The sequence below is a fragment of the Carcharodon carcharias genome, chromosome 31 (genome assembly GCF_017639515.1).
Source record: "Carcharodon carcharias isolate sCarCar2 chromosome 31, sCarCar2.pri, whole genome shotgun sequence".
Taxonomy (NCBI): domain Eukaryota; kingdom Metazoa; phylum Chordata; class Chondrichthyes; order Lamniformes; family Lamnidae; genus Carcharodon; species Carcharodon carcharias.
In genome coordinates this window covers 31850105-31877315 of record NC_054497.1, presented here as the reverse complement: position 1 = coordinate 31877315, position 27211 = coordinate 31850105, and the positions used below count along the sequence as shown (strand labels likewise).

At 53.7% G+C, this 27211-nt stretch overlaps 1 protein-coding gene across 1 annotated transcript in view; it reads left to right on the top strand.

Moving 5' to 3' along the window:
- Positions 1-1602: 1602 nt before the first annotated feature.
- The window catches only part of LOC121271764, a 44458-nt gene continuing 18849 nt past the window's right edge, over positions 1603-27211 (top strand). The window contains exons 1-3 of the mRNA XM_041178015.1: positions 1603-1842; positions 5691-5919; positions 6016-7007. Of these exons, the coding sequence (XP_041033949.1) occupies positions 1603-1842; positions 5691-5919; positions 6016-7007 (1461 nt within the window). The remainder of the gene's footprint in view (positions 1843-5690; positions 5920-6015; positions 7008-27211) is intronic.

The window sequence follows — 27211 nt, the reverse complement described above, 5'->3', positions numbered from 1 at the left end:
TTGGTGCCCTATGGCTGAAAGGTCTTAGGCAGCGACCCTTCCCTATTGCTCCTTTGTGGCGGCTGCCCCAAGCTTTAGTGCGTCCCTCAGCACGTAGTCCTGGACTTTGGAATGTGCCAGTCTGCAACACTCGGTCGGGTTAAGTGAAGGTTAAGGCCATGTTAAGGAAGGCTAAGGTCAGGTTGTGAATGTCACCAACACAGAGACCAGGTTTAAGCATTCCCTCTGGTTAACCTCGGCGGGGGAGGGGCTGCTTCTAGAATTTCACACTGTCCAGATTGTTAACTTCATCTACACAAAAGCAGAGCCTGCGAGAAGCTGACAGGCGGTTTAACAATTTGGGTGTAGAGCCTTCGGGTTTAGGGTTAGGACCTTCAGACTACCGGAGTACCCATACCGTCTATTTTCGCTGTTCAGATATTGGGGTTGCTGTCCATTATTACCTGTCTCTCTTTTTGCCGATGAAGTCTGGTCGATTTGAAGCAATGAATGTTAATCTCACTGGCAGGCTGAACAATTTAAAAACTCAACTGAAGAGCTGGGTCGAGTGAAACTTCAAGTGGCGGCGGGAATCCGAGTAGAAATGAGATTAAATGTTTTGGCTCCAAATGCTAAACGGACCCAATCTCTCCAAGATAATTTCCTCTTAAGTGAATAGCCTCTGATGTTAAGGAAGGATTAGAATTGGAAAGGGGGGGCGATGATTTGGAATGTGTATAGCCCGTTTGTATGATTATTTCCCCCTTTTACCCTGAGTTGGGTTTCCTGTCGGCTGTGAGGCACCGTCTGGAAAATGTACCCGGACAGAAGCAGCTGAGTTGGTAAAAGTTTTTGAAAGTGGGAAGTTTCCCGGGACTAGGCGGGGTCTGGATTCCCCCAGCCCCAGAAGAAGCTTTTGTCTTGTGGTGGTCTCTCCTGATGAGCCTCCCGGTAACTGACTGGATTGTGTTGTTTGGGTTTCAGGTCTGGAAGACGCCAGCATCGCCCCAGCCCTGGCCTGGAGTCCGGAGCTCTGCCCCTCGCTGGCCCAGGCTGTAATTCTGCTGCTGGCGGGGATGCTGTCTGTCAGGAAGCTGCGGAAAGGTGCGTTTCCCCGGGGGGTGGGAATGTGTCATTAAGGGGGCGGCGGCTTGTGGAGCGGGGCGGGGTGGGGGGGTGGGTTTATTTTGGTGACTTTGAACGGGAATAGTTGAGCCGACCGAGAGACATGTTGTATTGGGCAGGCGGACAGGTCAGACTTTTGTCCGTCCCCGCGGGAAATCGGGCGGGACTGGCGCCTGATGCGGGCAGCGATTTTAACCGGGGCGAGTGGGCGGGTGGGCGGGCGTGGGGGCCGCTGGCTGCGGCGTAGCGGGGATCCCGGCGCTGCTCTCGGGGGCGGGCGGCCGGCCGGCCGGATTTTCCCAGCCCTTGCCCGTGATTGGCCGGCCGCGCCCCGCCCACTTTTCCTCGCGCAATTTCCGGCGGTAGTCGCGTCCCAGGATATTTGAAAGGCTGAATGTGCCTCTGCTCTCGCCGAATCTTAACGTCGCTCGCCCGCCCGCCCGCCCGCCCGCTCCCCGCCCGCTCCCCGCCCGCTCCCGCTCCCGTCCCGCCGGCGACATGGCCGCGAGGAGGGGCAAAGTGGCCCGAAGGTTCTCGGACACCTCCCTGGAGGTGCTGGTGGCTGCGGTCAGAGCCCGGGGTAAAATCCTCTTCCCCAGCGCCGGGAAGAAGGTTCACAGCAGCTTGTCCAAGAAAGGCTGGCTGGAGGTGGCCGAGGAGGTCAGCAGACTGAGCATCACCCCCAGGACCTGGATCCAGTGCAGGAAGAGATTCAATGATCTCACTCGATCAGCCCGGGTGAGTAAAACCTCCCCCCACCCCTCCCCCAGCAACAAGCCAGAGATCTACCCCCCCCCCCCCCCATCAGCCCCCCACCCCCCCCCACAAACAATCACCTCCCCCCCTCCCCCAGCAACAAGCCAGAGATCTACCCCCCTCCAAACCCACCCCCCCAACACCAGCCCCCCACCCCCCCACAAACAATCACCTCCCCCCCTCCCCCAGCAACAAGCCAGAGATCTACCCCCCTCCAAACCCACCCCCCCAACACCAGCCCCCCACCCCCCCACAAACAATCACCTCCCCCCCTCCCCCAGCAACAAGCCAGAGATCTATCCCCCCCCCCCCACAAACAATCACCTCCCCCCCTCTCCCAGCAACAAGCCAGAGATCTACCCTCCTCCAAACCCACATCCCCAACACCAGCCCCCCACCCCCCCCACAAACAATCACCTCCCCCCTCCCCCAGCAACAAGCCAGAGATCTATCCCCACCCCCCCCACAAACAATCACCTCCCCCTCCCCCAGCAACAAGCCAGAGATCTATCCCCCCCCCACAAACAATCACCTCCCCCCTCTCCCAGCAACAAGCCAGAGATCTACCCCCCCACACCAGCCCCCCACCTCCACCACCAGACCCCCACAAACAATCACCCTCCTCCACCACCAACCAGCAAACACCCCCCACCCCCCCAACAACAAGCCAGAGATCTACCCACCACCCCCCCCACCAGCAATCACAGCCCCTACACCCCACCAGCAATCACAGCCCCCACCCCCCCTACCAGCAATCACAGCCCCTACACCCCCACCAGCAATCACAGCCCCTACACCCCACCAGCAATCACAGCCCCTACACCCCCACCAGCAATCACAGCCCCTACACCCCACCAGCAATCACAGCCCCCACCCCATCCCCCCACCAGCAATCACAGCCCCTACACCCCCACCAGCAATCACAGCCCCTACACCCCCACCAGCAATCACAGCCCCTACACCCCCACCAGCAATCACAGCCCCCCACCCCCCCCCCTACCAGCAATCACAGCCCCTACACCCCCACCAGCAATCACAGCCCCTACACCCCCACCAGCAATCACAGCCCCCCACCCCCCCCCTACCAGCAATCACAGCCCCTACACCCCCACCAGCAATCACAGCCCCTACACCCCCACCAGCAATCACAGCCCCTACACCCCCACCAGCAATCACAGCCCCCCCACCCCCCCCCTACCAGCAATCACAGCCCCCCACCCCATCCCCCCTACCAGCAATCACAGCCCCTACACCCCCACCAGCAATCACAGCCCCCCCACCCCCCAGCAATCACAGCCCCTACACCCCCACCAGCAATCACAGCCCCCACCCCATCCCCCCACCAGCAATCACAGCCCCCCACCCCATCCCCCCACCAGCAATCACAGCCCCCACCCCATCCCCCCACCAGCAATCACAGCCCCTACACCCCCACCAGCAATCACAGCCCCCCACCCCATCCCCCCACCAGCAATCACAGCCCCTACACCCCCACCAGCAATCACAGCCCCCCACCCCATCCCCCCACCAGCAATCACAGCCCCCCCACCCCCCAGCAATCACAGCCCCCCACCCCATCCCCCCACCCCATCCCCCCACCAGCAATCACAGCCCCCACCCCATCCCCCCACCAGCAATCACAGCCCCCACCCCATCCCCCCACCAGCAATCACAGCCCCTACACCCCCACCAGCAATCACAGCCCCTACACCCCCCAGCAGTCACAGCCCCTACACCCCCACCAGCAATCACAGCCCCTACACCCCCACCAGCAATCACAGCCCCTACACCCCCACCAGCAATCACAGCCCCTACACCCCCACCAGCAATCACAGCCCCCACCCCCCCTACCAGCAATCACAGCCCCTACACCCCCACCAGCAATCACAGCCCCTACACCCCCACCAGCAATCACAGCCCCTACACCCCCCAGCAGTCACAGCCCCTACACCCCCACCAGCAATCACAGCCCCTACACCCCCCAGCAATCACAGCCCCCACCCCATCCCCCCACCAGCAATCACAGCCCCTACACCCCCCAGCAATCACAGCCCCCACCCCATCCCCCCACCAGCAATCACAGCCCCTACACCCCCACCAGCAATCACAGCCCCTACACCCCCACCAGCAATCACAGCCCCTACACCCCCCAGCAGTCACAGCCCCTACACCCCCACCAGCAATCACAGCCCCTACACCCCCCAGCAATCACAGCCCCTACACCCCCACCAGCAATCACAGCCCCTACACCCCCACCAGCCCCCACCCCCCCACCAGCAATCACAGCCCCCACTCCCCCAGCAATCACAGCCCCCCCACCCCCCCAGCAATCACCCCCCCACCCCCCCAACAATCACAGCCCCCCACCCCCCACCAGCAATCACAGCCCCCATCCCACCCACCACCAGCCCCCACTCCCCCACCAGCAATCACAGCCCCCCACCCCCCCCAGCAATCACAGCCCCCATCCCACCCACCACCAGCCCCCACTCCCCCACCAGCAATCACAGCCCCCACCCCACCCACCACCAGCCCCCACTCCCCCACCAGCAATCACAGCCCCCCACCCCCCACCAGCAATCACAGCCCCCACCCCACCCACCACCAGCCCCCACTCCCCCACCAGCAATCACAGCCCCCCACCCCCCCCAGCAATCACAGCCCCCATCCCACCCACCACCAGCCCCTACCCCCCCACCAGCAATCACAGCCCCCCACCCCCCTGTTCACCCTTACCTTATGTTTATCACCTGGGAGCATAGAGACATATGCAGGTGTCCAGCCCCTCAGGCCAGTTCTGCTACTCTATAAGATGAGGGCTGATCTGTAACTTAACTCCACCCACTTTCTATCCCTCAATCCCCTTGAGGCTGGCACTAGAAAAATCTATTGCTCTTAGATCTTCAATTATTATTTGAACTGGCGTCCGCTGCTTTTTGTGGGAGGGGGTTCCAAACCACTAGCACCCTCAGTGTGAAGAAATGTTTCAGCATTGCTCTCCGGAGTGGCCTAGTCCTGATTTTAAGGCTCTGCCCAGTGTCCCAGATTCGCTGCCACCAGCAGGAAAATGTTTCTATCAATTCCTTCCAAAATCCTGAACAAAAAACCCTCGTTCAAATCTTCAGTCAGTGGCTGTACCTGGGCTTCTCCTCATGGCTTCTTCCTTCAATGACAGTTGTGACAATCCCACGGCTTCACAGTTTGCTTCACCCCCTCTCAGCCAACATACGTGTGGAATTTTCATACTCAGGCACTGGCCGCTCAGAACTCACCGATAAATCTCTCAAACAAACTCTTCAATCAAACAACCGAATATGTGTCCCCCCTGCCGAGAGGCAAAGGAACAACTCTGCCTAGACTCCACCAGCAACCTGTTGAATCCGACCTCCCATTCCCACTGTCTCTTATCACAACCAGACAGAAGTAAATATGTGATGGAATTAAGGACAAAAAATACCACAAGTAAAATATGGAATGAATAGTCCAATCCCTTACTTTATAAAACTCATAAATATTATGTAAATGATTGGGAAGTTAATAAACGCAAACTGACAACACAGGATCTTCAATATAAACCCTTTCATTTTTATTCTGTAAATTACTGAGAACTGTATTTTGCAACATATTGTAATTATTTGTCATCTGAAATGTTAAAAACTGTGCAATCCTTTTTATTATTTTATACATTATTTTAGTGATTGTCGGTAACTATGTTACGAATTAGGATTACTTGTTTAATTTGTTACATCATCACAATTTGGTAGCTGCCAACGTGGTGATTTTTCAGTGCACCAATTATTTACCTATCTCTGTCTCCTTCTGTTTTGCAGGAGAAGGCAGCTCACAATATGAGAGAAAGAAACAAGATGGGTGGGGGAACGTCTGACATTGTAGCGCTCACCCCTGTGGAGCAGTCAGCAATGGATATAAGTGGGACCTCTAGAGCGATCAGCATTGGAGATGGTGAGGCTGGTGGTTTCTCCAAGCATAGTGACTGTTTTACAATCGTACCTCTTCATGTACCACAAGCGATTCCAGTCAGCATCAAGACTTCAGCCAGTATGGTCAAGCTCTCAATCTGCAAATTTCACCTTTCCACCTGGGTATTCCTACCAATCATTGCAAACCTGATTCTTGACCCTTTTTCTTCTGCAGGTCCCCCTGAGCCATCGTCACCCCCTCCTCAGGAAGCTTTTGAAGAGGACAACTTGGAGGAGGACAGCCCTCCGGAGGGAGTACAGTCAGCCGCTGCATCCCTCCAAAGCAGCGGCGCAGAGATTCGCTCCCCAGAGCCAGTAGGAAGCGAATTAGAGGGGCCAGCTGAAGCTGCTGAGACGCACAGCAAGAGGGAGCCAGAGCAGCCACCGGTGACAGGGACTCCCCAGGTGACATCTCGCCGCAGGGCCATGTCCTCTCCCAGCTCTGCGGAGTGGGACCGAGATACTGACCTCCGGGACCCCGCGATGAAAAGGAAGATGCTGGAAGCTCACCACCGGCTGTACGAGGTGCTGGAGGGCTTGCCAAAGACTCTGAGCGCCATGTCTGAAAGTATGGAGGAGTCCACTTCCGCCATGTGTGGTGTTGTATCGCACGTGGTTTCCACTTTGCAATCTACCCTGGAAAGTGCAACCACCTCCAGGGAGACTATAGCCGAACCCCCTCAGCAAGAGGCCCTCTCACCAACCATTGAGGCTTTGATAGAAACTCAGACAGCTACCATCCAGACATTGGGCTCCAACATCTGCTCTACCTTGGAGAGACTGGTAGACCAGATGGATTGTCTGGTGGATCATGTGGACAAGGGCTTTCAAAGGGTCTCCCACCTCCTGCAGTCTGCTCTCCCTCAGATCAGTGGGAGTGAGGAGACAAAGCCTCATGGGAGCTCCACCAGACAGGCCAGCATCACCCCCGTTCCTGGCGCTCTTGCTGTCTCGCTACCCCCTCACCCTTCACCCACCACGGTGCCCAACAGCCAAGTGGGCCAGGCAGGAGCGGCTGCAGCGAAGGTGCTACAACCTGTGACTGTGCCCCTGCGGGCTCGAGCTCCCAGAGGTCAACGGTCCCGAGCGTGTCAGGGATCCCAGGATCAGCCACCTGCCACCTGCTTCACTGTCTCAGCTGGAGCAACCTCTCGGAGAAGTGGCAAAGTGAGTAAACCTTTTTCAAAATTAAACTCCCTCGTGGGTCGATGATTACGGACATACGTACGAATTAGGAGTAGCAGTAGGCCATTCGGCCCCTCATAGCTGATCTGATTGTGGCCTCAACTCCACTTTCTTGCCTGCCCTCGATAACCTTGACTCCCTCGTGAGTCAAGAATCCATCCACCTCTGCCTTAAAAATACTCAGTGACCCCACCTCCTCCGATCTCTGGGGAAGAGACTAACAAAGGTTCACGATTCTCAGAGAAAAAAAACATTTCTTTTCATCTCCATCTTAAATGGGAGACCCCTTGTTTTTAAACTGTGTCCCCTGGTTCTAGTCTCACCCACAAGAGGAAACATCCTCTCAGCATCCCCTCTGTCAAGTCCCCTCAGGATCTTATATGTTTCAATAAACTCACCTCTCATTCTTCTAAACTCCAGGCCCAACCTGTCCAACCTGTCCCATAAGGCAAAAGCCTCGATTCTGGGTGTCAGGCGAATGAACCTTCTCTGAAATGCTTCTAATGCATTTATATCCTTGGGTGTTAATGAGTGATTTGATCCACTTTGTGCGCAATGTTTTATGGAGCAACTCGCAATCTACCTGGAACATACAGGCTCCACCTGTCAGCTTTCAGTGAAAATTTCAAAAAAGTACCCCATCAGAGCCTTTGTCCTGTCCCATCAGAGCCTTTACCCTGTCCCATCAGAAATTTTATCCTGTCCCACCAGAGCGTTTACCCTGTCCCACCAGAGCCATCGCCCTGTCCCATCAGAGACATTATCCTCTCTCATCGGAGCCTTTACCCTGTCCCACCAGAGCCATCGCCCTGTCCCATCAGAGCCTTTGTCCTGTCCCATTAGATCCTTTGCCCTGTCCCATCAGAGCCTTTACCCTGACCCATCAGAGCCTTTACCCCGTCCCATCAGAGCCTTTGTCCTATCCCATCAGAGCCTTTGTCCTGTCCCATCAAAGCCTTCGCCATGTCTCTTTAGAGTCTTTATCGTGTCCCATCAGAGCCTTCATCCTGTCCCATCAGAGCCTTTACCCTGTCCCATCAGAGCCTTTACCCTGTCCCATCAGAGCCTTTATCGTGTCCCATCAGAGCCTTTATCGTGTCCCATCAGAGCCTTTGTCCTATCCTATCAGAGGCTTCATCCTGTCCCAGCAGAGCGTTTACCCTGTCCCATCAGAGCCTTTACCCTGTCCCATCAGAGACTTTACCCTGTCCCATCAGAGCCTTTACCCTGTCCCATCAGAGCCTTTATCGTGTCCCATCAGAGACTTTACCCTGTCCCATCAGAACCTTTACCCTGACCCATCAGAGCCTTTACCCCGTCCCATCAGAGCCTTTGTCCTATCCCATCAGAGCCTTTACCCCGTCCCATCAGAGCCTTTGTCCTATCCCATCAGAGCCTTCATCCTGTCCCATCAGAGCCTTTATCCTGTCCCATCAGAGCCTTTACCCTGTCCCATCAGAGCCTTTACCCTGTCCCATCAGAGCCTTCATCCTGTCCCATCAGAGCCTTTATCCTGTCCCATCAGAGCCTTCATCCTGTCCCATCAGAGCCTTCATCCTGTCCCATCAGAGCCTTTGTCCTATCCCATCAGAGCCTTCATCCTGTCCCATCAGAGCCTTTGCTCTTCCCATCAGAGCCTTCATCCTGTCCCATCAGAGTCTTTGTCCTATCCCATCAGTGCCTTCATCCTGTCCTATCAGAGCCTTCATTCTGTCCTATCAGAGCCTTCATCCTGTCCCATCAGAGCCTTTGTCCTATCCCATCAGAGCCTTCATCCTGTCCCATCAGAGCCTTTGCTCTTCCCATCAGAGCCGTTCCCTGTCCCATCAGAGTCTTTGCTATGTCACTTTAGAGCCTTTATCGTATCCCATCAGTGCCTTCATCCTGTCCCATCAGAGCCTTCATTCTGTCCCATCAGTGCCTTCATCCTGTCCCATCAGAGCCTTCATTCTGTCCTATCAGAGCCTTCATCCTGTCCCATCAGAGCCTTCATCCTGTCCCATCAGAGCCTTCATCCTGTCCCATCAGAGCCTTTGTCCTATCCCATCAGAGCCTTTGTCCTGTCCCATCAGAGCCTTTGTCCTGTCCCATCAAAGCCTTCGCCATGTCTCTTTAGAGTCTTTACCCTGTCCCATCAGAGCCTTTACCCTGTCCCAACAGATCGTTTACCCTGTCCCGTCAGAGCCTTTATCGTGTCCCATCGGAGCCTTTATCGTGTCCCATCAGAGCCTTTATCGTGTCCCATCAGAGCCTTTATCGTGTCCCATCGGAGCCTTTACCCTGTCCCATCAGAGCCTTTATCGTGTCCCATCGGAGCCTTTATCGTGTCCCATCAGAGCCTTTATCGTGTCCCATCGGAGCCTTTACCCTGACCCATCAGAGCCTTTAACGTGTTGCATCAGAGACTTTATCGTATCCCATCAGTGCCTTTACCCTGTCGCATCAGAGCCATCGCCTTGTCCCATCAGAGCCTTTACCCTGTCCCATCAGAGCCTTTACCCTGTCCCATTAGAGCCTTTACCCTGTCCCATTAGAGCCTTTACCCTGTCCCATCAGAACCTTTACCCTGACCCATCAGAGCCTTTGTCCTATCCCATCAGAGGCTTTATCCTGTCCCATCAGAGCCTTTGCTCTTCCCATCAGAGCCGTTCCCTGTCCCATCAGAGTCTTTGCCCTGTCCCATCAGAGTCTTTGCCCTGTCCCATCAGAGCCTTTGCTATGTCTCTTTAGAGCCTTTATCGTATCCCATCAGTGCCTTCATCCTGTCCCATCAGAGCCTTCATTCTGTCCCATCAGAGCCTTCATCCTGTCCCATCAGAGCCTTCATCCTGTCTCATCAGAGCCTTCATTCTGTCCTATCAGAGCCTTCATCCTGTCCCATCAGAGCCTTTGTCATGTCCCATCAAAGCCTTCGCCATGTCTCTTTAGAGCCTTTATTACATCCCATCAGTGCCTTCATCCTGTCCCATCAGAGCCTTTGCCCTGTCCCACCAGAGTCTTTGCCCTGTCCCATCAGAGCCTTTGTCCTATCCCACCAGAGCCTTTACCCTGTCCCACCAGAGCCTTTACCCTGTCCCATCAGAGCCTTTATGCTGTCCCGTCAGAGCCTTTATCGTGTCCCATCGGAGCCTTTACCCTGACACATCAGAGGCTTTATCGTGTCTCATCAGAGCCTTTATCGTGTCCCATCAGAGCCTTTACCCTGTCCCATCAGAGCCTTTGTCCTATCCCACCAGAGCCTTTACCCTGTCCCACCAGAGCCTTTACCCTGTCCCATCAGAGCCTTTATGCTGTCCCGTCAGAGCCTTTATCGTGTCCCATCGGAGCCTTTACACTGACACATCAGAGGCTTTATCGTGTCTCATCAGAGCCTTTATCGTGTCCCATCAGAGCCTTTACCCTGTCCCATCAGAGCCTTTACCCTGTCCCATCAGAGCCTTTATCGTGTCCCATCAGAGCCTTTATCGTGTCCCATCGGAGCCTTTATCGTGTCCCATCAGAGCCTTTATCGTGTCCCATCGGAGCCTTTAACGTGTTGCATCAGAGACTTTATCGTATCCCATCAGTGCCTTTACCCTGTCGCATCAGAGCCATCGCCCTGCCCCACCAGAGCGTTTACCCTGTCCCATCAGAGCCATCGCCCTGTCCCATTAGATCCTTTGCCCTGTCCCATTAGATCCTTTGCCCTGTCCCATTAGATCCTTTGCCCTGTCCCATTAGATCCTTTGCCCTGTCCCATTAGATCCTTTGCCCTGTCCCAGCAGATCCTTTGCCCTGTCCCAGCAGATCCTTTACCCTGTCCCATCAGAGCTTTTCTCCTATCCTATCAGAGCCTTTACCCTGTCCCATCAGAGCCTTTATCGTGTCCCATCAGAGCCATCGCCCTGTCCCATCAGAGCCTTTACCCTGTCCCATCAGAGCCTTTACCCTGTCCCATCAGAGCATTTACCCTGTCCCATCAGAGCCTTTACCCTGTCCCATCAGAGCCTTTATCGTGTCCCATCAAAGCCTTTATCGTGTCCCATCAGAGCCTTCATCCTGTCCCATCATAGCCTTTACCCTGTCCCATCAGAGTCTTTGTCCAAACCCATCAGAGCCATCATCCTGTCCCATCAGAGCCTTTGCCCTGTCCCAACAGAGGCTTTACCCTGTCCCATCGGAGCCTTTACCCTGTCCCATCAGAGCCTATGCCCTGTCCCATCAGAGCCTTTACCCTGTCCCAACAGATCGTTTACCCTGTCCCGTCAGAGCCTTTATCGTGTCCCATCAGAGCCTTTATCGTGTCCCATCGGAGCCTTTATCGTGTCCCATCGGAGCCTTTACCCTGACCCATCAGAGCCTTTAACGTGTTGCATCATAGACTTTATCGTATCGCATCAGTTCCTTTACCCTGTCGCATCAGAGCCATCGCCCTGTCCCATCAGAGCCTTTACCCTGTCCCATCAGAAACTTTATCCTGACCCATCAGAGCCTTTACCCCGTCCCATCAGAGCCTTTGTCCTATCCCATCAGAGCCTTTACCCCGTCCCATCAGAGCCTTTGTCCTATCCCATCAGAGCCTTTACCCCGTCCCATCAGAGCCTTTACCCCGTCCCATCAGAGTCTTTGCCCTATCCCATCAGAGCCTTTGCTATGTCCCTTTAGAGCCTTTATCGTATCCCATCAGTGCCTTCATCCTGTCCCATCAGAGTCTTCGTCCTGTCCCATCAGAGCCTTTGTCCTATCCCATCAGAGCCTTCATCCTGTCCCATCAGAGCCTTTGTCCTATCCCATCAGAGCCTTTGTCCTATCCCATCAGAGCCTTTGTCCTATCCCATCAGAGCCTTTGTCCTGTCCCATCAAAGCCTTCGCCATGTCTCTTTAGAGTCTTTATCGTGTCCCATCGGTGCCTTCATCCTGTCCCATCAGAGCCTTTGTCCTATCCCATCAGAGCCTTCATCCTGTCCCATCAGAGCCTTTGTCCTATCCCATCAGAGCCTTTACCCTGTCCCATCAGAGCCTTCATCCTGTCCCATCAGAGCCTTTGTCCTGTCCCATCAGAGCCTTTGTCCTGTCCCATCAGAGCCTTTGCCCTGTCCCATCAGAGCCTTTACCCTGTCCCAACAGATCGTTTACCCTGTCCCGTCAGAGCCTTTATCGTGTCCCATCGGAGCCTTTATCGTGTCCCATCGGAGCCTTTATCGTGTCCCATCGGAGCCTTTATCGTGTCCCATCAGAGCCTTTATCGTGTCCCATCGGAGCCTTTACCCTGACCCATCAGAGCCTTTAACGTGTTGCATCAGAGACTTTATCGTATCCCATCAGTGCCTTTACCCTGTCGCATCAGAGCCATCGCCCTGTCCCATTAGAGCCTTTACCCTGTCCCATTAGAGCCTTTACCCTGTCCCATCAGAACCTTTATCCTGACCCATCAGAGCCTTTGTCCTATCCCATCAGAGCCTTTACCCCGTCCCATCAGAGCCTTTGTCCTATCCCATCAGAGGCTTTATCCTGTCCCATCAGAGCCTTTGCTCTTCCCATCAGAGCCGTTCCCTGTCCCATCAGAATCTTTGCCCTGTCCCATCAGAGCCTTTGCTATGTCTCTTTAGAGCCTTTATCGTATCCCATCAGTGCCTTCATCCTGTCCCATCAGAGCCTTCATTCTGTCCCATCAGAGCCTTCATTCTGTCCTATCAGAGCCTTCATCCTGTCTCATCAGAGCCTTCATTCTGTCCTATCAGAGTCTTCATCCTGTCCCATCAGAGCCTTCATCCTGTCCCATCAGAGCCTTTGCCCTGTCCCACCAGAGTCTTTGTCCTGTCCCATCAGAGCCTTTGCGCTGTCCCACCAGAGCCTTTACCCTGTCCCATCAGAGCCTTTATGCTGTCCCGTCAGAGCCTTTATCGTGTCCCATCGGAGCCTTTACCCTGACACATCAGAGGCTTTATCGTGTCTCATCAGAGCCTTTAATGTGTTGCATCAGAGCCTTTATCGTATCCCATCAGAGCCTTCATCCTGTCCCATCAGAGCCTTTACTCTGTCCCATCAGAGCCTTTACTCTGTCCCATCAGAGCCTTTACTCTGTCCCATTAGAGCCTTTACCCTGTCCCATCAGAGCCTTTGTCCAAACCCATCAGAGCCTTCATCCTGTCCCATCAGAGCCTTTGCCCTGTCCCATCAGAGCCTTTACCCTGTCCCAACAGAGCCTTTATCGTGTCCCATCAGAGCCTTTATCGTGTCCCATCAGAGCCTTTACCCTGTCCCATCAGAGCCTTTATCATGTCCCATCAGAGCCTTTATCGTGTCCCATCTGAGCCTTTATCGTGTCCCATCGGAGCCTTTACCCTGTCCCATCAGAGCCTTTGCCCTGTCCCATCAGAGCCATCGCCCTGTCCCATCAGAGCCTTTATCGTGTCCCATCCGAGCGTTTACCCTACCCCATCGGAGCCTTTGTCCAAACCCATCAGAGCCTTCATCCTGTCCCATCAGTGCGTTCATCCCGTCCCATCAGAGCCTTTACCCTGTCCCATCAGAGCCATCGCCCTGTCCCATCAGAGCCTTTATCCTGTCCCATCAGAGCATTTACCCTGTCCCATCAGAGCCTTTACCCTGTCCCATCAGAGCCTTTACCCTGTCCCATCAGAGCCTTCATCGTGTCCCATCAGAGCCTTCATCGTGTCCCATCAGAGCCTTCATCGTGTCCCATCAGAGCCTTCATCCTGTCCCATCAGAGCCTTCATCCTGTCCCATCAGAGCCTTTACCCTGTCCCATCAGAGCCTTTGTCCAAACCCATCAGAGCCTTCATCCTGTCCCATCAGAGCCTTTACCCTGTCCCAACAGATCGTTTACCCTGTCCCGTCAGAGCCTTTATCGTGTCCCATCAGAGCCTTTATCGTGTCCCATCGGAGCCTTTATCGTGTCCCATCGGAGCCTTTACCCTGACCCATCAGAGCCTTTAACGTGTTGCATCAGAGACTTTATCGTATCGCATCAGTTCCTTTACCCTGTCGCATCAGAGCCATCGCCCTGTCCCATCAGAGCCTTTACCCTGTCCCATCAGAAACTTTACCCTGACCCATCAGAGCCTTTACCCCGTCCCATCAGAGCCTTTGTCCTATCCCATCAGAGCCTTTACCCCGTCCCATCAGAGCCTTTGTCCTATCCCATCAGAGCCTTTACCCCGTCCCATCAGAGCCTTTACACCGTCCCATCAGAGCCTTTGTCCTATCCCATCAGAGGCTTTATCCTGTCCCATCAGAGCCTTTGCTCTTCCCATCAGAGCCGTTCCCTGTCCCATCAGAGTCTTTGCCCTGTCCCATCAGAGCCTTTGCTATGTCTCTTTAGAGCCTTTATCGTATCCCATCAGAGCCTTCATCCTGTCCCATCAGAGCCTTCATCCTGTCCCATCAGAGCCTTCATTCTGGCCCATCAGTGCCTTCATCCTGTCCCATCAGAGCCTTCATTCTGTCCCATCAGAGCCTTTGTCCTATCCCATCAGAGCCTTCATCCTGTCCCATCAGAGCCTTTGTCCTATCCCATCAGAGCCTTCATCCTGTCCCATCAGAGCCTTTGTCCTATCCCATCAGAGCCTTTACCCTGTCCCATCAGAGCCTTTGTCCTATCCCATCAGAGCCTTCATCCTGTCCCATCAGAGCCTTTGTCCTATCCCATCAGAGCCTTTGTCCTATCCCATCAGAGCCTTTGTCCTGTCCCATCAAAGCCTTCGCCATGTCTCCTTAGAGTCTTTATCATGTCCCATCGGTGCCTTCATCCTGTCCCATCAGAGCCTTTGTCCTGTCCCATCAGAGCCTTTGTCCTGTCCCATCAGAGCCTTTACCCTGTCCCATCAGAGCCTTTACCCTGTCCCAACAGATCGTTTACCCTGTCCCGTCAGAGCCTTTATCGTGTCCCATCGGAGCCTTTATCGTGTCCCATCAGAGCCTTTATCGTGTCCCATCGGAGCCTTTACCCTGTCCCATCAGAGCCTTTATCGTGTCCCATCGGAGCCTTTATCGTGTCCCATCGGAGCCTTTATCGTGTCCCATCGGAGCCTTTATCGTGTCCCATCAGAGCCTTTATCGTGTCCCATCGGAGCATTTACCCTGACCCATCAGAGCCTTTGTCCTATCCCATCAGAGCCTTTGTCCTATCCCATCAGAGCCTTTACCCCGTCCCATCAGAGCCTTTGTCCTATCCCATCAGAGGCTTTATCCTGTCCCATCAGAGCCTTTGCTCTTCCCATCAGAGCCGTTCCCTGTCCCATCAGAGTCTTTGCCCTGTCCCATCAGAGCCTTTGCTATGTCTCTTTAGAGCCTTTATCGTATCCCATCAGTGCCTTCATCCTGTCCCATCAGAGCCTTCATTCTGTCCCATCAGAGCCTTCATCCTGTCTCATCAGAGCCTTCATCCTGTCCCATCAGAGCCTTCATTCTGTCCTATCAGAGCCTTCATCCTGTCCCATCAGAGCCTTTGTCATGTCCCATCAAAGCCTTCGCCATGTCTCTTTAGAGCCTTTATTACATCCCATCAGTGCCTTCATCCTGTCCCATCAGAGTCTTCGTCCTGTCCCATCAGAGTCTTCGTCCTGTCCCATCAGAGCCTTTGTCCTATCCCATCAGAGCCTTTACCCTGTCCCACCAGAGCCTTTACCCTGTCCCATCAGAGCCTTTATGCTGTCCCGTCAGAGCCTTTATCGTGTCCCATCGGAGCCTTTACCCTGACACATCCGAGGCTTTATCGTGTCTCATCAGAGCCTTTAATGTGTTGCATCAGAGCCTTTATCGTATCCCATCAGAGCCTTCATCCTGTCCCATCAGAGCCTTTGCTATGTCTCTTTAGAGCCTTTATCGTATCCCATCAGTGCCTTCATCCTGTCCCATCAGAGCCGTCATTCTGTCCCATCAGTGCCTTCATCCTGTCTCATCAGAGCCTTCATCCTGTCCCATCAGAGCCTTTACCCTGTCCCATCAGAGCCTTTATCGTGTCCCATCAGAGCCTTTACCCTGTCCCATCAGAGCCTTTATCGTGTCCCATCAGAGCCTTTATCGTGTCCCATCGGAGCCTTTATCGTGTCCCATCAGAGCCTTTATCGTGTCCCATCAGAGCCTTTACCCTGTCGCATCAGAGCCATCGCCCTGTCCCATCAGAGCCTTTACCCTGTCCCATCAGAAACTTTACCCTGACCCATCAGAGCCTTTACCCCGTCCCATCAGAGCCTTTGTCCTATCCCATCAGAGCCTTTACCCTGTCCCATCAGAGCCTTCATCCTGTCCCATCAGAGCCTTTACCCTGTCCCATCAGAGTCTTTACCCTGTCCCATCAGAGCCTTTACCCTGTCCCATCAGAGCCTTTGCCCTGTCCCATCAGAGCCTTTACCTTGTCCCATCAGAGCCATCGCCCTGTCCCATCAGAGCTTTTACCTTGTCCCATCAGAGCCATCGCCCTGTCCCATCAGAGCCTTTATCGTGTCCCATCCGAGCGTTTACCCTGCCCCATTGGAGCCTTTGTCCAAACCCATCAGAGCCTTCATCCTGTCCCATCAGAGTCTTTGCCCTGTCCCATCAAAGCCTTTGTCCTATCCCATCAGAGGTTTCATCCTGTCCCATCAGAGCCTTTACCCTCTCCCATCAGGTCCAGTCCCATCAGAGCCTTTACCCTGTCCCATCAGAGCCTTCATCCTGTCCCATCAGAGCCTTCATCCTGTCCCATCAGAGCCTTCATCCTGTCCCATCAGAGCCTTCGTCCTGTCCCATCAGAGCCTTCATCCTGTCCCATCAGAGCTATTACACTGCCCCATGAGAGCCTTTATCGTGTCCCATCGGAGCCTTTATCGTGTCCCATCGGAGCCTTTATCCTGTCCCATCAGAGCCTTTATCGTGTACCATCGGAGTCTTTACCCTGACCCATCAGAGCCTTTAACGTGTTGCATCAGAGACTTTATCGTATCGCATCAGTTCCTTTACCCTGTCGCATCAGAGCCATCGCCCTGTCCCATTAGAGCCTTTACCCTGTCCCATCAGAGCCTTTACCCTGTCCCAACAGAGCCTTTACCCCGTCCCATCAGAGCCTTTGTACTATCCCATCAGAGGCTTTATCCTGTCCCATCAGAGCCTTTGCTCTTCCCATCAGAGCCGTTCCCTGTCCCATCAGAGTCTTTGCTATGTCTCTTTAGAGCCTTTATCGTATCCCATCAGAGCCTTCATCCTGTCCCATCAGAGCCTTCATCCTGTCCCATCAGAGCCTTCATTCTGTCCCATCAGAGCCTTCATCCTGTCCCATCAGAGCCTTTGTCCTATCCCATCAGAGCCTTCATCCTGTCCCATCAGAGCCTTTGTCCTATCCCATCCGAGCCTTTGTCCTGTCCCATCAAAGCCTTCGCCATGTCTCTTTAGAGTCTTTATCGTGTCCCATCGGTGCCTTCATCCTGTCCCATCAGAGCCTTTGTCCTGTCCCATCAGAGCCTTTACCCTGTCCCATCAGAGCCTTTATCCTGTCCCATCAGAGCCTTTATCGTGTCCCATCAGAGCCTTTATCGTGTCCCATCGGAGCCTTTATCGTGTCCCATCAGAGCCTTTATCGTGTCCCATCGGAGCCTTTATCGTGTCCCATCAGAGCCTTTGTCGTGTCCCATCGGAGCCTTTAACGTGTTGCATCAGAGACTTTATCGTATCCCATCAGTGCCTTTACCCTGTCGCATCAGAGCAATCGCCCTGTCCCATTAGAGCCTTTACCCTGTCCCATCAGAGCCTTTACCCCGTCCCATCAGAGCCTTTGTCCTATCCCATCAGAGCCTTTACCCCATCCCATCAGAGCCTTTGTCCTATCCCATCAGAGGCTTTATCCTGTCCCATCAGAGCCTTTGCTCTTCCCATCAGAGCCTTTGCTCTTCCCATCAGAGCCTTTGCTCTTCCCATCAGAGCCGTTCCCTGTCCCATCAGAATCTTTGCCCTGTCCCATCAGAGCCTTTGCTATGTCTCTTTAGAGCCTTTATCGTATCCCATCAGTGCCTTCATCCTGTCCCATCAGAGCCTTCATTCTGTCCCATCAGAGCCTTCATTCTGTCCTATCAGAGCCTTCATCCTGTCTCATCAGAGCCTTCATTCTGTCCTATCAGAGTCTTCATCCTGTCCCATCAGAGCCTTCATCCTGTCCCATCAGAGCCTTTGCCCTGTCCCACCAGAGTCTTTGTCCTGTCCCACCAGAGTCTTTGTCCTGTCCCATCAGAGCCTTTGCCCTGTCCCACCAGAGCCTTTACCCTGTCCCATCAGAGCCTTTATGCTGTCCCGTCAGAGCCTTTATCGTGTCCCATCGGAGCCTTTACCCTGACACATCAGAGGCTTTATCGTGTCTCATCAGAGCCTTTAATGTGTTGCATCAGAGCCTTTATCGTATCCCATCAGAGCCTTCATCCTGTCCCATCAGAGCCTTTACTCTGTCCCATCAGAGCCTTTACTCTGTCCCATCAGAGCCTTTACTCTGTCCCATTAGAGCCTTTACCCTGTCCCATCAGAGCCTTTGTCCAAACCCATCAGAGCCTTCATCCTGTCCCATCAGAGCCTTTGCCCTGTCCCATCAGAGCCTTTACCCTGTCCCAACAGAGCCTTTATCGTGTCCCATCAGAGCCTTTATCGTGTCCCATCAGAGCCTTTACCCTGTCCCATCAGAGCCTTTATCATGTCCCATCAGAGCCTTTATCGTGTCCCATCAGAGCCTTTATCGTGTCCCATCGGAGCCTTTACCCTGTCCCATCAGAGTCTTTGTCCAAACCCATCAGAGCCATCATCCTGTCCCATCAGAGCCTTTGCCCTGTCCCAACAGAGGCTTTACCCTGTCCCATCGGAGCCTTTACCCTGTCCCATCAGAGCCTATGCCCTGTCCCATCAGAGCCTTTACCCTGTCCCAACAGATCGTTTACCCTGTCCCGTCAGAGCCTTTATCGTGTCCCATCAGAGCCTTTATCGTGTCCCATCGGAGCCTTTATCGTGTCCCATCGGAGCCTTTACCCTGACCCATCAGAGCCTTTAACGTGTTGCATCATAGACTTTATCGTATCGCATCAGTTCCTTTACCCTGTCGCATCAGAGCCATCGCCCTGTCCCATCAGAGCCTTTACCCTGTCCCATCAGAAACTTTATCCTGACCCATCAGAGCCTTTACCCCGTCCCATCAGAGCCTTTGTCCTATCCCATCAGAGCCTTTACCCCGTCCCATCAGAGCCTTTGTCCTATCCCATCAGAGCCTTTACCCCGTCCCATCAGAGCCTTTACCCCGTCCCATCAGAGTCTTTGCCCTATCCCATCAGAGCCTTTGCTATGTCCCTTTAGAGCCTTTATCGTATCCCATCAGTGCCTTCATCCTGTCCCATCAGAGTCTTCGTCCTGTCCCATCAGAGCCTTTGTCCTATCCCATCAGAGCCTTCATCCTGTCCCATCAGAGCCTTTGTCCTATCCCATCAGAGCCTTTACCCTGTCCCATCAGAGCCTTCATCCTGTCCCATCAGAGCCTTTGTCCTGTCCCATCAGAGCCTTTGTCCTGTCCCATCAGAGCCTTTGCCCTGTCCCATCAGAGCCTTTACCCTGTCCCAACAGATCGTTTACCCTGTCCCGTCAGAGCCTTTATCGTGTCCCATCGGAGCCTTTATCGTGTCCCATCGGAGCCTTTATCGTGTCCCATCGGAGCCTTTATCGTGTCCCATCAGAGCCTTTATCGTGTCCCATCGGAGCCTTTACCCTGACCCATCAGAGCCTTTAACGTGTTGCATCAGAGACTTTATCGTATCCCATCAGTGCCTTTACCCTGTCGCATCAGAGCCATCGCCCTGTCCCATTAGAGCCTTTACCCTGTCCCATTAGAGCCTTTACCCTGTCCCATCAGAACCTTTACCCTGACCCATCAGAGCCTTTGTCCTATCCCATCAGAGCCTTTACCCCGTCCCATCAGAGCCTTTGTCCTATCCCATCAGAGGCTTTATCCTGTCCCATCAGAGCCTTTGCTCTTCCCATCAGAGCCGTTCCCTGTCCCATCAGAATCTTTGCCCTGTCCCATCAGAGCCTTTGCTATGTCTCTTTAGAGCCTTTATCGTATCCCATCAGTGCCTTCATCCTGTCCCATCAGAGCCTTCATTCTGTCCCATCAGAGCCTTCATTCTGTCCTATCAGAGCCTTCATCCTGTCTCATCAGAGCCTTCATTCTGTCCTATCAGAGTCTTCATCCTGTCCCATCAGAGCCTTCATCCTGTCCCATCAGAGCCTTTGCCCTGTCCCACCAGAGTCTTTGTCCTGTCCCATCAGAGCCTTTGCGCTGTCCCACCAGAGCCTTTACCCTGTCCCATCAGAGCCTTTATGCTGTCCCGTCAGAGCCTTTATCGTGTCCCATCGGAGCCTTTACCCTGACACATCAGAGGCTTTATCGTGTCTCATCAGAGCCTTTAATGTGTTGCATCAGAGCCTTTATCGTATCCCATCAGAGCCTTCATCCTGTCCCATCAGAGCCTTTACTCTGTCCCATCAGAGCCTTTACTCTGTCCCATCAGAGCCTTTACTCTGTCCCATTAGAGCCTTTACCCTGTCCCATCAGAGCCTTTGTCCAAACCCATCAGAGCCTTCATCCTGTCCCATCAGAGCCTTTGCCCTGTCCCATCAGAGCCTTTACCCTGTCCCAACAGAGCCTTTATCGTGTCCCATCAGAGCCTTTATCGTGTCCCATCAGAGCCTTTACCCTGTCCCATCAGAGCCTTTATCATGTCCCATCAGAGCCTTTATCGTGTCCCATCTGAGCCTTTATCGTGTCCCATCGGAGCCTTTACCCTGTCCCATCAGAGCCTTTGCCCTGTCCCATCAGAGCCATCGCCCTGTCCCATCAGAGCCTTTATCGTGTCCCATCCGAGCGTTTACCCTACCCCATCGGAGCCTTTGTCCAAACCCATCAGAGCCTTCATCCTGTCCCATCAGTGCGTTCATCCCGTCCCATCAGAGCCTTTACCCTGTCCCATCAGAGCCATCGCCCTGTCCCATCAGAGCCTTTATCCTGTCCCATCAGAGCATTTACCCTGTCCCATCAGAGCCTTTACCCTGTCCCATCAGAGCCTTTACCCTGTCCCATCAGAGCCTTCATCGTGTCCCATCAGAGCCTTCATCGTGTCCCATCAGAGCCTTCATCCTGTCCCATCAGAGCCTTCATCCTGTCCCATCAGAGCCTTTACCCTGTCCCATCAGAGCCTTTGTCCAAACCCATCAGAGCCTTCATCCTGTCCCATCAGAGCCTTTACCCTGTCCCAACAGATCGTTTACCCTGTCCCGTCAGAGCCTTTATCGTGTCCCATCAGAGCCTTTATCGTGTCCCATCGGAGCCTTTATCGTGTCCCATCGGAGCCTTTACCCTGACCCATCAGAGCCTTTAACGTGTTGCATCAGAGACTTTATCGTATCGCATCAGTTCCTTTACCCTGTCGCATCAGAGCCATCGCCCTGTCCCATCAGAGCCTTTACCCTGTCCCATCAGAAACTTTACCCTGACCCATCAGAGCCTTTACCCCGTCCCATCAGAGCCTTTGTCCTATCCCATCAGAGCCTTTACCCCGTCCCATCAGAGCCTTTGTCCTATCCCATCAGAGCCTTTACCCCGTCCCATCAGAGCCTTTACACCGTCCCATCAGAGCCTTTGTCCTATCCCATCAGAGGCTTTATCCTGTCCCATCAGAGCCGTTCCCTGTCCCATCAGAGCCGTTCCCTGTCCCATCAGAGTCTTTGCCCTGTCCCATCAGAGCCTTTGCTATGTCTCTTTAGAGCCTTCATCCTGTCCCATCAGAGCCTTCATCCTGTCCCATCAGAGCCTTCATCCTGTCCCATCAGAGCCTTCATTCTGTCCCATCAGAGCCTTTGTCCTATCCCATCAGAGCCTTCATCCTGTCCCATCAGAGCCTTTGTCCTATCCCATCAGAGCCTTCATCCTGTCCCATCAGAGCCTTTGTCCTATCCCATCAGAGCCTTTACCCTGTCCCATCAGAGCCTTTGTCCTATCCCATCAGAGCCTTCATCCTGTCCCATCAGAGCCTTTGTCCTATCCCATCAGAGCCTTTGTCCTATCCCATCAGAGCCTTTGTCCTATCCCATCAGAGCCTTTGTCCTGTCCCATCAAAGCCTTCGCCATGTCTCCTTAGAGTCTTTATCATGTCCCATCGGTGCCTTCATCCTGTCCCATCAGAGCCTTTGTCCTGTCCCATCAGAGCCTTTACCCTGTCCCATCAGAGCCTTTACCCTGTCCCAACAGATCGTTTACCCTGTCCCGTCAGTGCCTTTATCGTGTCCCATCGGAGCCTTTATCGTGTCCCATCAGAGCCTTTATCGTGTCCCATCGGAGCCTTTACCCTGTCCCATCAGAGCCTTTATCGTGTCCCATCGGAGCCTTTATCGTGTCCCATCGGAGCCTTTATCGTGTCCCATCAGAGCCTTTATCGTGTCCCATCGGAGCATTTACCCTGACCCATCAGAGCCTTTGTCCTATCCCATCAGAGCCTTTGTCCTATCCCATCAGAGCCTTTACCCCGTCCCATCAGAGCCTTTGTCCTATCCCATCAGAGGCTTTATCCTGTCCCATCAGAGCCTTTGCTCTTCCCATCAGAGCCGTTCCCTGTCCCATCAGAGTCTTTGCCCTGTCCCATCAGAGCCTTTGCTATGTCTCTTTAGAGCCTTTATCGTATCCCATCAGTGCCTTCATCCTGTCCCATCAGAGCCTTCATTCTGTCCCATCAGAGCCTTCATCCTGTCTCATCAGAGCCTTCATCCTGTCCCATCAGAGCCTTCATTCTGTCCTATCAGAGCCTTCATCCTGTCCCATCAGAGCCTTTGTCATGTCCCATCAAAGCCTTCGCCATGTCTCTTTAGAGCCTTTATTACATCCCATCAGTGCCTTCATCCTGTCCCATCAGAGCCTTTGCCCTGTCCCATCAGAGTCTTTGTCCTGTCCCATCAGAGCCTTTGTCCTATCCCATCAGAGCCTTTACCCTGTCCCACCAGAGCCTTTACCCTGTCCCATCAGAGCCTTTATGCTGTCCCGTCAGAGCCTTTATCGTGTCCCATCGGAGCCTTTACCCTGACACATCCGAGGCTTTATCGTGTCTCATCAGAGCCTTTAATGTGTTGCATCAGAGCCTTTATCGTATCCCATCAGAGCCTTCATCCTGTCCCATCAGAGCCTTTGCTATGTCTCTTTAGAGCCTTTATCGTATCCCATCAGTGCCTTCATCCTGTCCCATCAGAGCCGTCATTCTGTCCCATCAGTGCCTTCATCCTGTCTCATCAGAGCCTTCATCCTGTCCCATCAGAGCCTTTACCCTGTCCCATCAGAGCCTTTACCCTGTCCCATCAGAGCCTTTATCGTGTCCCATCAGAGCCTTTACCCTGTCCCATCAGAGCCTTTATCGTGTCCCATCGGAGCCTTTATCGTGTCCCATCGGAGCCTTTATCGTGTCCCATCAGAGCCTTTACCCTGTCCCATCAGAGCCATCGCCCTGTCCCATCAGAGCCTTTACCCTGTCCCATCGGAGCCTTTATCGTGTCCCATCAGAGCCTTTACCCTGTCCCATCAGAGCCTTTACCCTGTCCCATCGGAGCCTTTATCGTGTCCCATCAGAGCCTTTACCCTGTCCCATCGGAGCCTTTATCGTGTCCCATCAGAGCCTTTACCCTGTCCCATCAGAAACTTTACCCTGACCCATCAGAGCCTTTACCCCGTCCCATCAGAGCCTTTGTCCTATCCCATCAGAGCCTTTACCCTGTCCCATCAGAGCCTTCATCCTGTCCCATCAGAGCCTTTACCCTGTCCCATCAGAGTCTTTACCCTGTCCCATCAGAGCCTTTACCCTGTCCCATCAGAGCCTTTGCCCTGTCCCATCAGAGCCTTTACCTTGTCCCATCAGAGCCATCGCCCTGTCCCATCAGAGCTTTTACCTTGTCCCATCAGAGCCATCGCCCTGTCCCATCAGAGCCTTTATCGTGTCCCATCCGAGCGTTTACCCTGCCCCATTGGAGCCTTTGTCCAAACCCATCAGAGCCTTCATCCTGTCCCATCAGAGTCTTTGCCCTGTCCCATCAAAGCCTTTGTCCTATCCCATCAGAGGTTTCATCCTGTCCCATCAGAGCCTTTACCCTCTCCCATCAGGTCCAGTCCCATCAGAGCCTTTACCCTGTCCCATCAGAGCCTTCATCCTGTCCCATCAGAGCCTTCATCCTGTCCCATCAGAGCCTTCATCCTGTCCCATCAGAGCCTTCATCCTGTCCCATCAGAGCCTTCGTCCTGTCCCATCAGAGCCTTCATCCTGTCCCATCAGAGCTATTACACTGCCCCATGAGAGCCTTTATCGTGTCCCATCGGAGCCTTTATCGTGTCCCATCGGAGCCTTTATCCTGTCCCATCAGAGCCTTTATCGTGTCCCATCGGAGTCTTTACCCTGACCCATCAGAGCCTTTAACGTGTTGCATCAGAGACTTTATCGTATCGCATCAGTTCCTTTACCCTGTCGCATCAGAGCCATCGCCCTGTCCCATTAGAGCCTTTACCCTGTCCCATCAGAGCCTTTACCCTGTCCCAACAGAGCCTTTACCCCGTCCCATCAGAGCCTTTGTACTATCCCATCAGAGGCTTTATCCTGTCCCATCAGAGCCTTTGCTCTTCCCATCAGAGCCGTTCCCTGTCCCATCAGAGTCTTTGCTATGTCTCTTTAGAGCCTTTATCGTATCCCATCAGAGCCTTCATCCTGTCCCATCAGAGCCTTCATCCTGTCCCATCAGAGCCTTCATTCTGTCCCATCAGAGCCTTCATCCTGTCCCATCAGAGCCTTTGTCCTATCCCATCAGAGCCTTCATCCTGTCCCATCAGAGCCTTTGTCCTATCCCATCCGAGCCTTTGTCCTGTCCCATCAAAGTCTTCGCCATGTCTCTTTAGAGTCTTTATCGTGTCCCATCGGTGCCTTCATCCTGTCCCATCAGAGCCTTTGTCCTGTCCCATCAGAGCCTTTACCCTGTCCCATCAGAGCCTTTATCCTGTCCCATCAGAGCCTTTATCGTGTCCCATCAGAGCCTTTATCGTGTCCCATCGGAGCCTTTATCGTGTCCCATCAGAGCCTTTGTCGTGTCCCATCGGAGCCTTTAACGTGTTGCATCAGAGACTTTATCGTATCCCATCAGTGCCTTTACCCTGTCGCATCAGAGCAATCGCCCTGTCCCATTAGAGCCTTTACCCTGTCCCGTCAGAGCCTTTACCCCGTCCCATCAGAGCCTTTGTCCTATCCCATCAGAGCCTTTACCCCATCCCATCAGAGCCTTTGTCCTATCCCATCAGAGGCTTTATCCTGTCCCATCAGAGCCTTTGCTCTTCCCATCAGAGCCTTTGCTCTTCCCATCAGAGCCTTTGCTCTTCCCATCAGAGCCTTTGCTCTTCCCATCAGAGCCGTTCCCTGTCCCATCAGAGTCTTTGCCCTGTCCCATCAGAGCCTTTGCTATGTCTCTTTAGAGCCTTTATCGTATCCCATCAGTGCCTTCATCCTGTCCTATCAGAGCCTTCATCCTGTCCTATCAGAGCCTTCATTCTGTCCCATCAGAGCCTTCATCCTGTCCTATCAGAGCCTTTACCCTGACCCATCAGAGCCTTCATCCTGTCCCATCAGAGCCTTTGTCCTATCCCATCAGAGCCTTCATCCTGTCCCATCAGAGCCTTTGTCCTATCCCATCAGAGCCTTTGTCCTGTCCCATCAAAGCCTTCGCCATGTCTCTTTAGAGTCTTTATCGTGTCCCATCGGTGCCTTCATCCTGTCCCATCAGAGCCTTTGTTCTGTCCCTTCAGAGCCTTTACCCTGTCCCATCAGAGCCTTTACCCTCTCCCAACAGATCGTTTACCCTGTCCCGTCAGAGCCTTTATCGTGTCCCATCGGAGCCTTTATCATGTCCCATCAGAGCCTTTATCGTGTCCCATCGGAGCCTTTATCGTGTCCCATCAGAGCCTTTATCGTGTCCCATCGGAGCCTTTAACGTGTTGCATCAGAGACTTTATCGTATCCCATCAGTGCCTTTACCCTGTCGCATCAGAGCCTTTACCCTGTCGCATCAGAGCCATCGCCCTGTCCCATTAGAGCCTTTGTCCTGTCCCATCAGAGCCTTTGTCCTATCCCATCAGAGCCTTTACCCCGTCCCATCAGAACCTTTGTCCTATCCCATCAGAGCCTTTACCCCGTCCCATCAGAGCCTTTGTCCTATCCCATCAGAGCCTTTACCCCGTCCCATCAGAGCCTTTGTCCTATCCCATCAGAGGCTTTATCCTGTCCCATCAGAGCCTTTGCTCTTCCCATCAGAGCCGTTCCCTGTCCCATCAGAGTCTTTGCCCTGTCCCATCAGAGTCTTTGCCCTGTCCCATCAGAGCCTTTGCTCTTCCCATCAGAGCCGTTCCCTGTCCCATCAGAGTCTTTGCCCTGTCCCATCAGAGCCATCGCCCTGTCGCATTAGATCCTTTGCCCTGTCCCAACAGAGCCTTTATCCTATCCCATCAGAGCCTTTGTCCTATCCCATCAGAGCCTTTGTCCTATCCCATCAGAGCCTTTGTCCTATCCCATCAGAGCCTTTGTCCTGTCCCATCAAAGCCTTTGCCATGTCTCTTTAGAGTCTTTATCGTATCCCATCAGTGCCTTCATCCTGTCCCATCAGAGCCTTTGTCCTGTCCCATCAGAGCCTTCATCCTGTCCCATCAGAGCCTTTACCCTGTCCCATCAGAGCCTTTACCCTGTCCCATTAGAGCCTTTATCGTGTCCCATCAGATCCTTTGTCCTGTCCCAACAGAGCCTTCATCCTGTCCCAGCAGAGCGTTTACCCTGCCCCATCAGAGCCTTTGTCCTATCCCATCAGAGCCTTTGTCCTATCCCATCAGAGCCTTTGTCCTATCCCATCAGAGCCTTTGTCCTATCCCATCAGAGTCTTTGCCCTATCCCATCAGAGCCTTCATCCTGTCCCATCAGAGCCTTTACCCTGTCCCATCAGAGCCTTTATCCTGTCCCATCAGAGCCTTCATCCTGTCCCATCAGAGCCTTTAACGTGTTGCTTCAGAACCTTTATCGTATCCAATCAGAGCCTTTACCCTGTCCCATCAGATCCTTTACCCTGTCCCATCAGATCCTTTGCCCTGTCCCATCAGAGCCTTTACTCTGTCCCATCAGAGCCTTTGT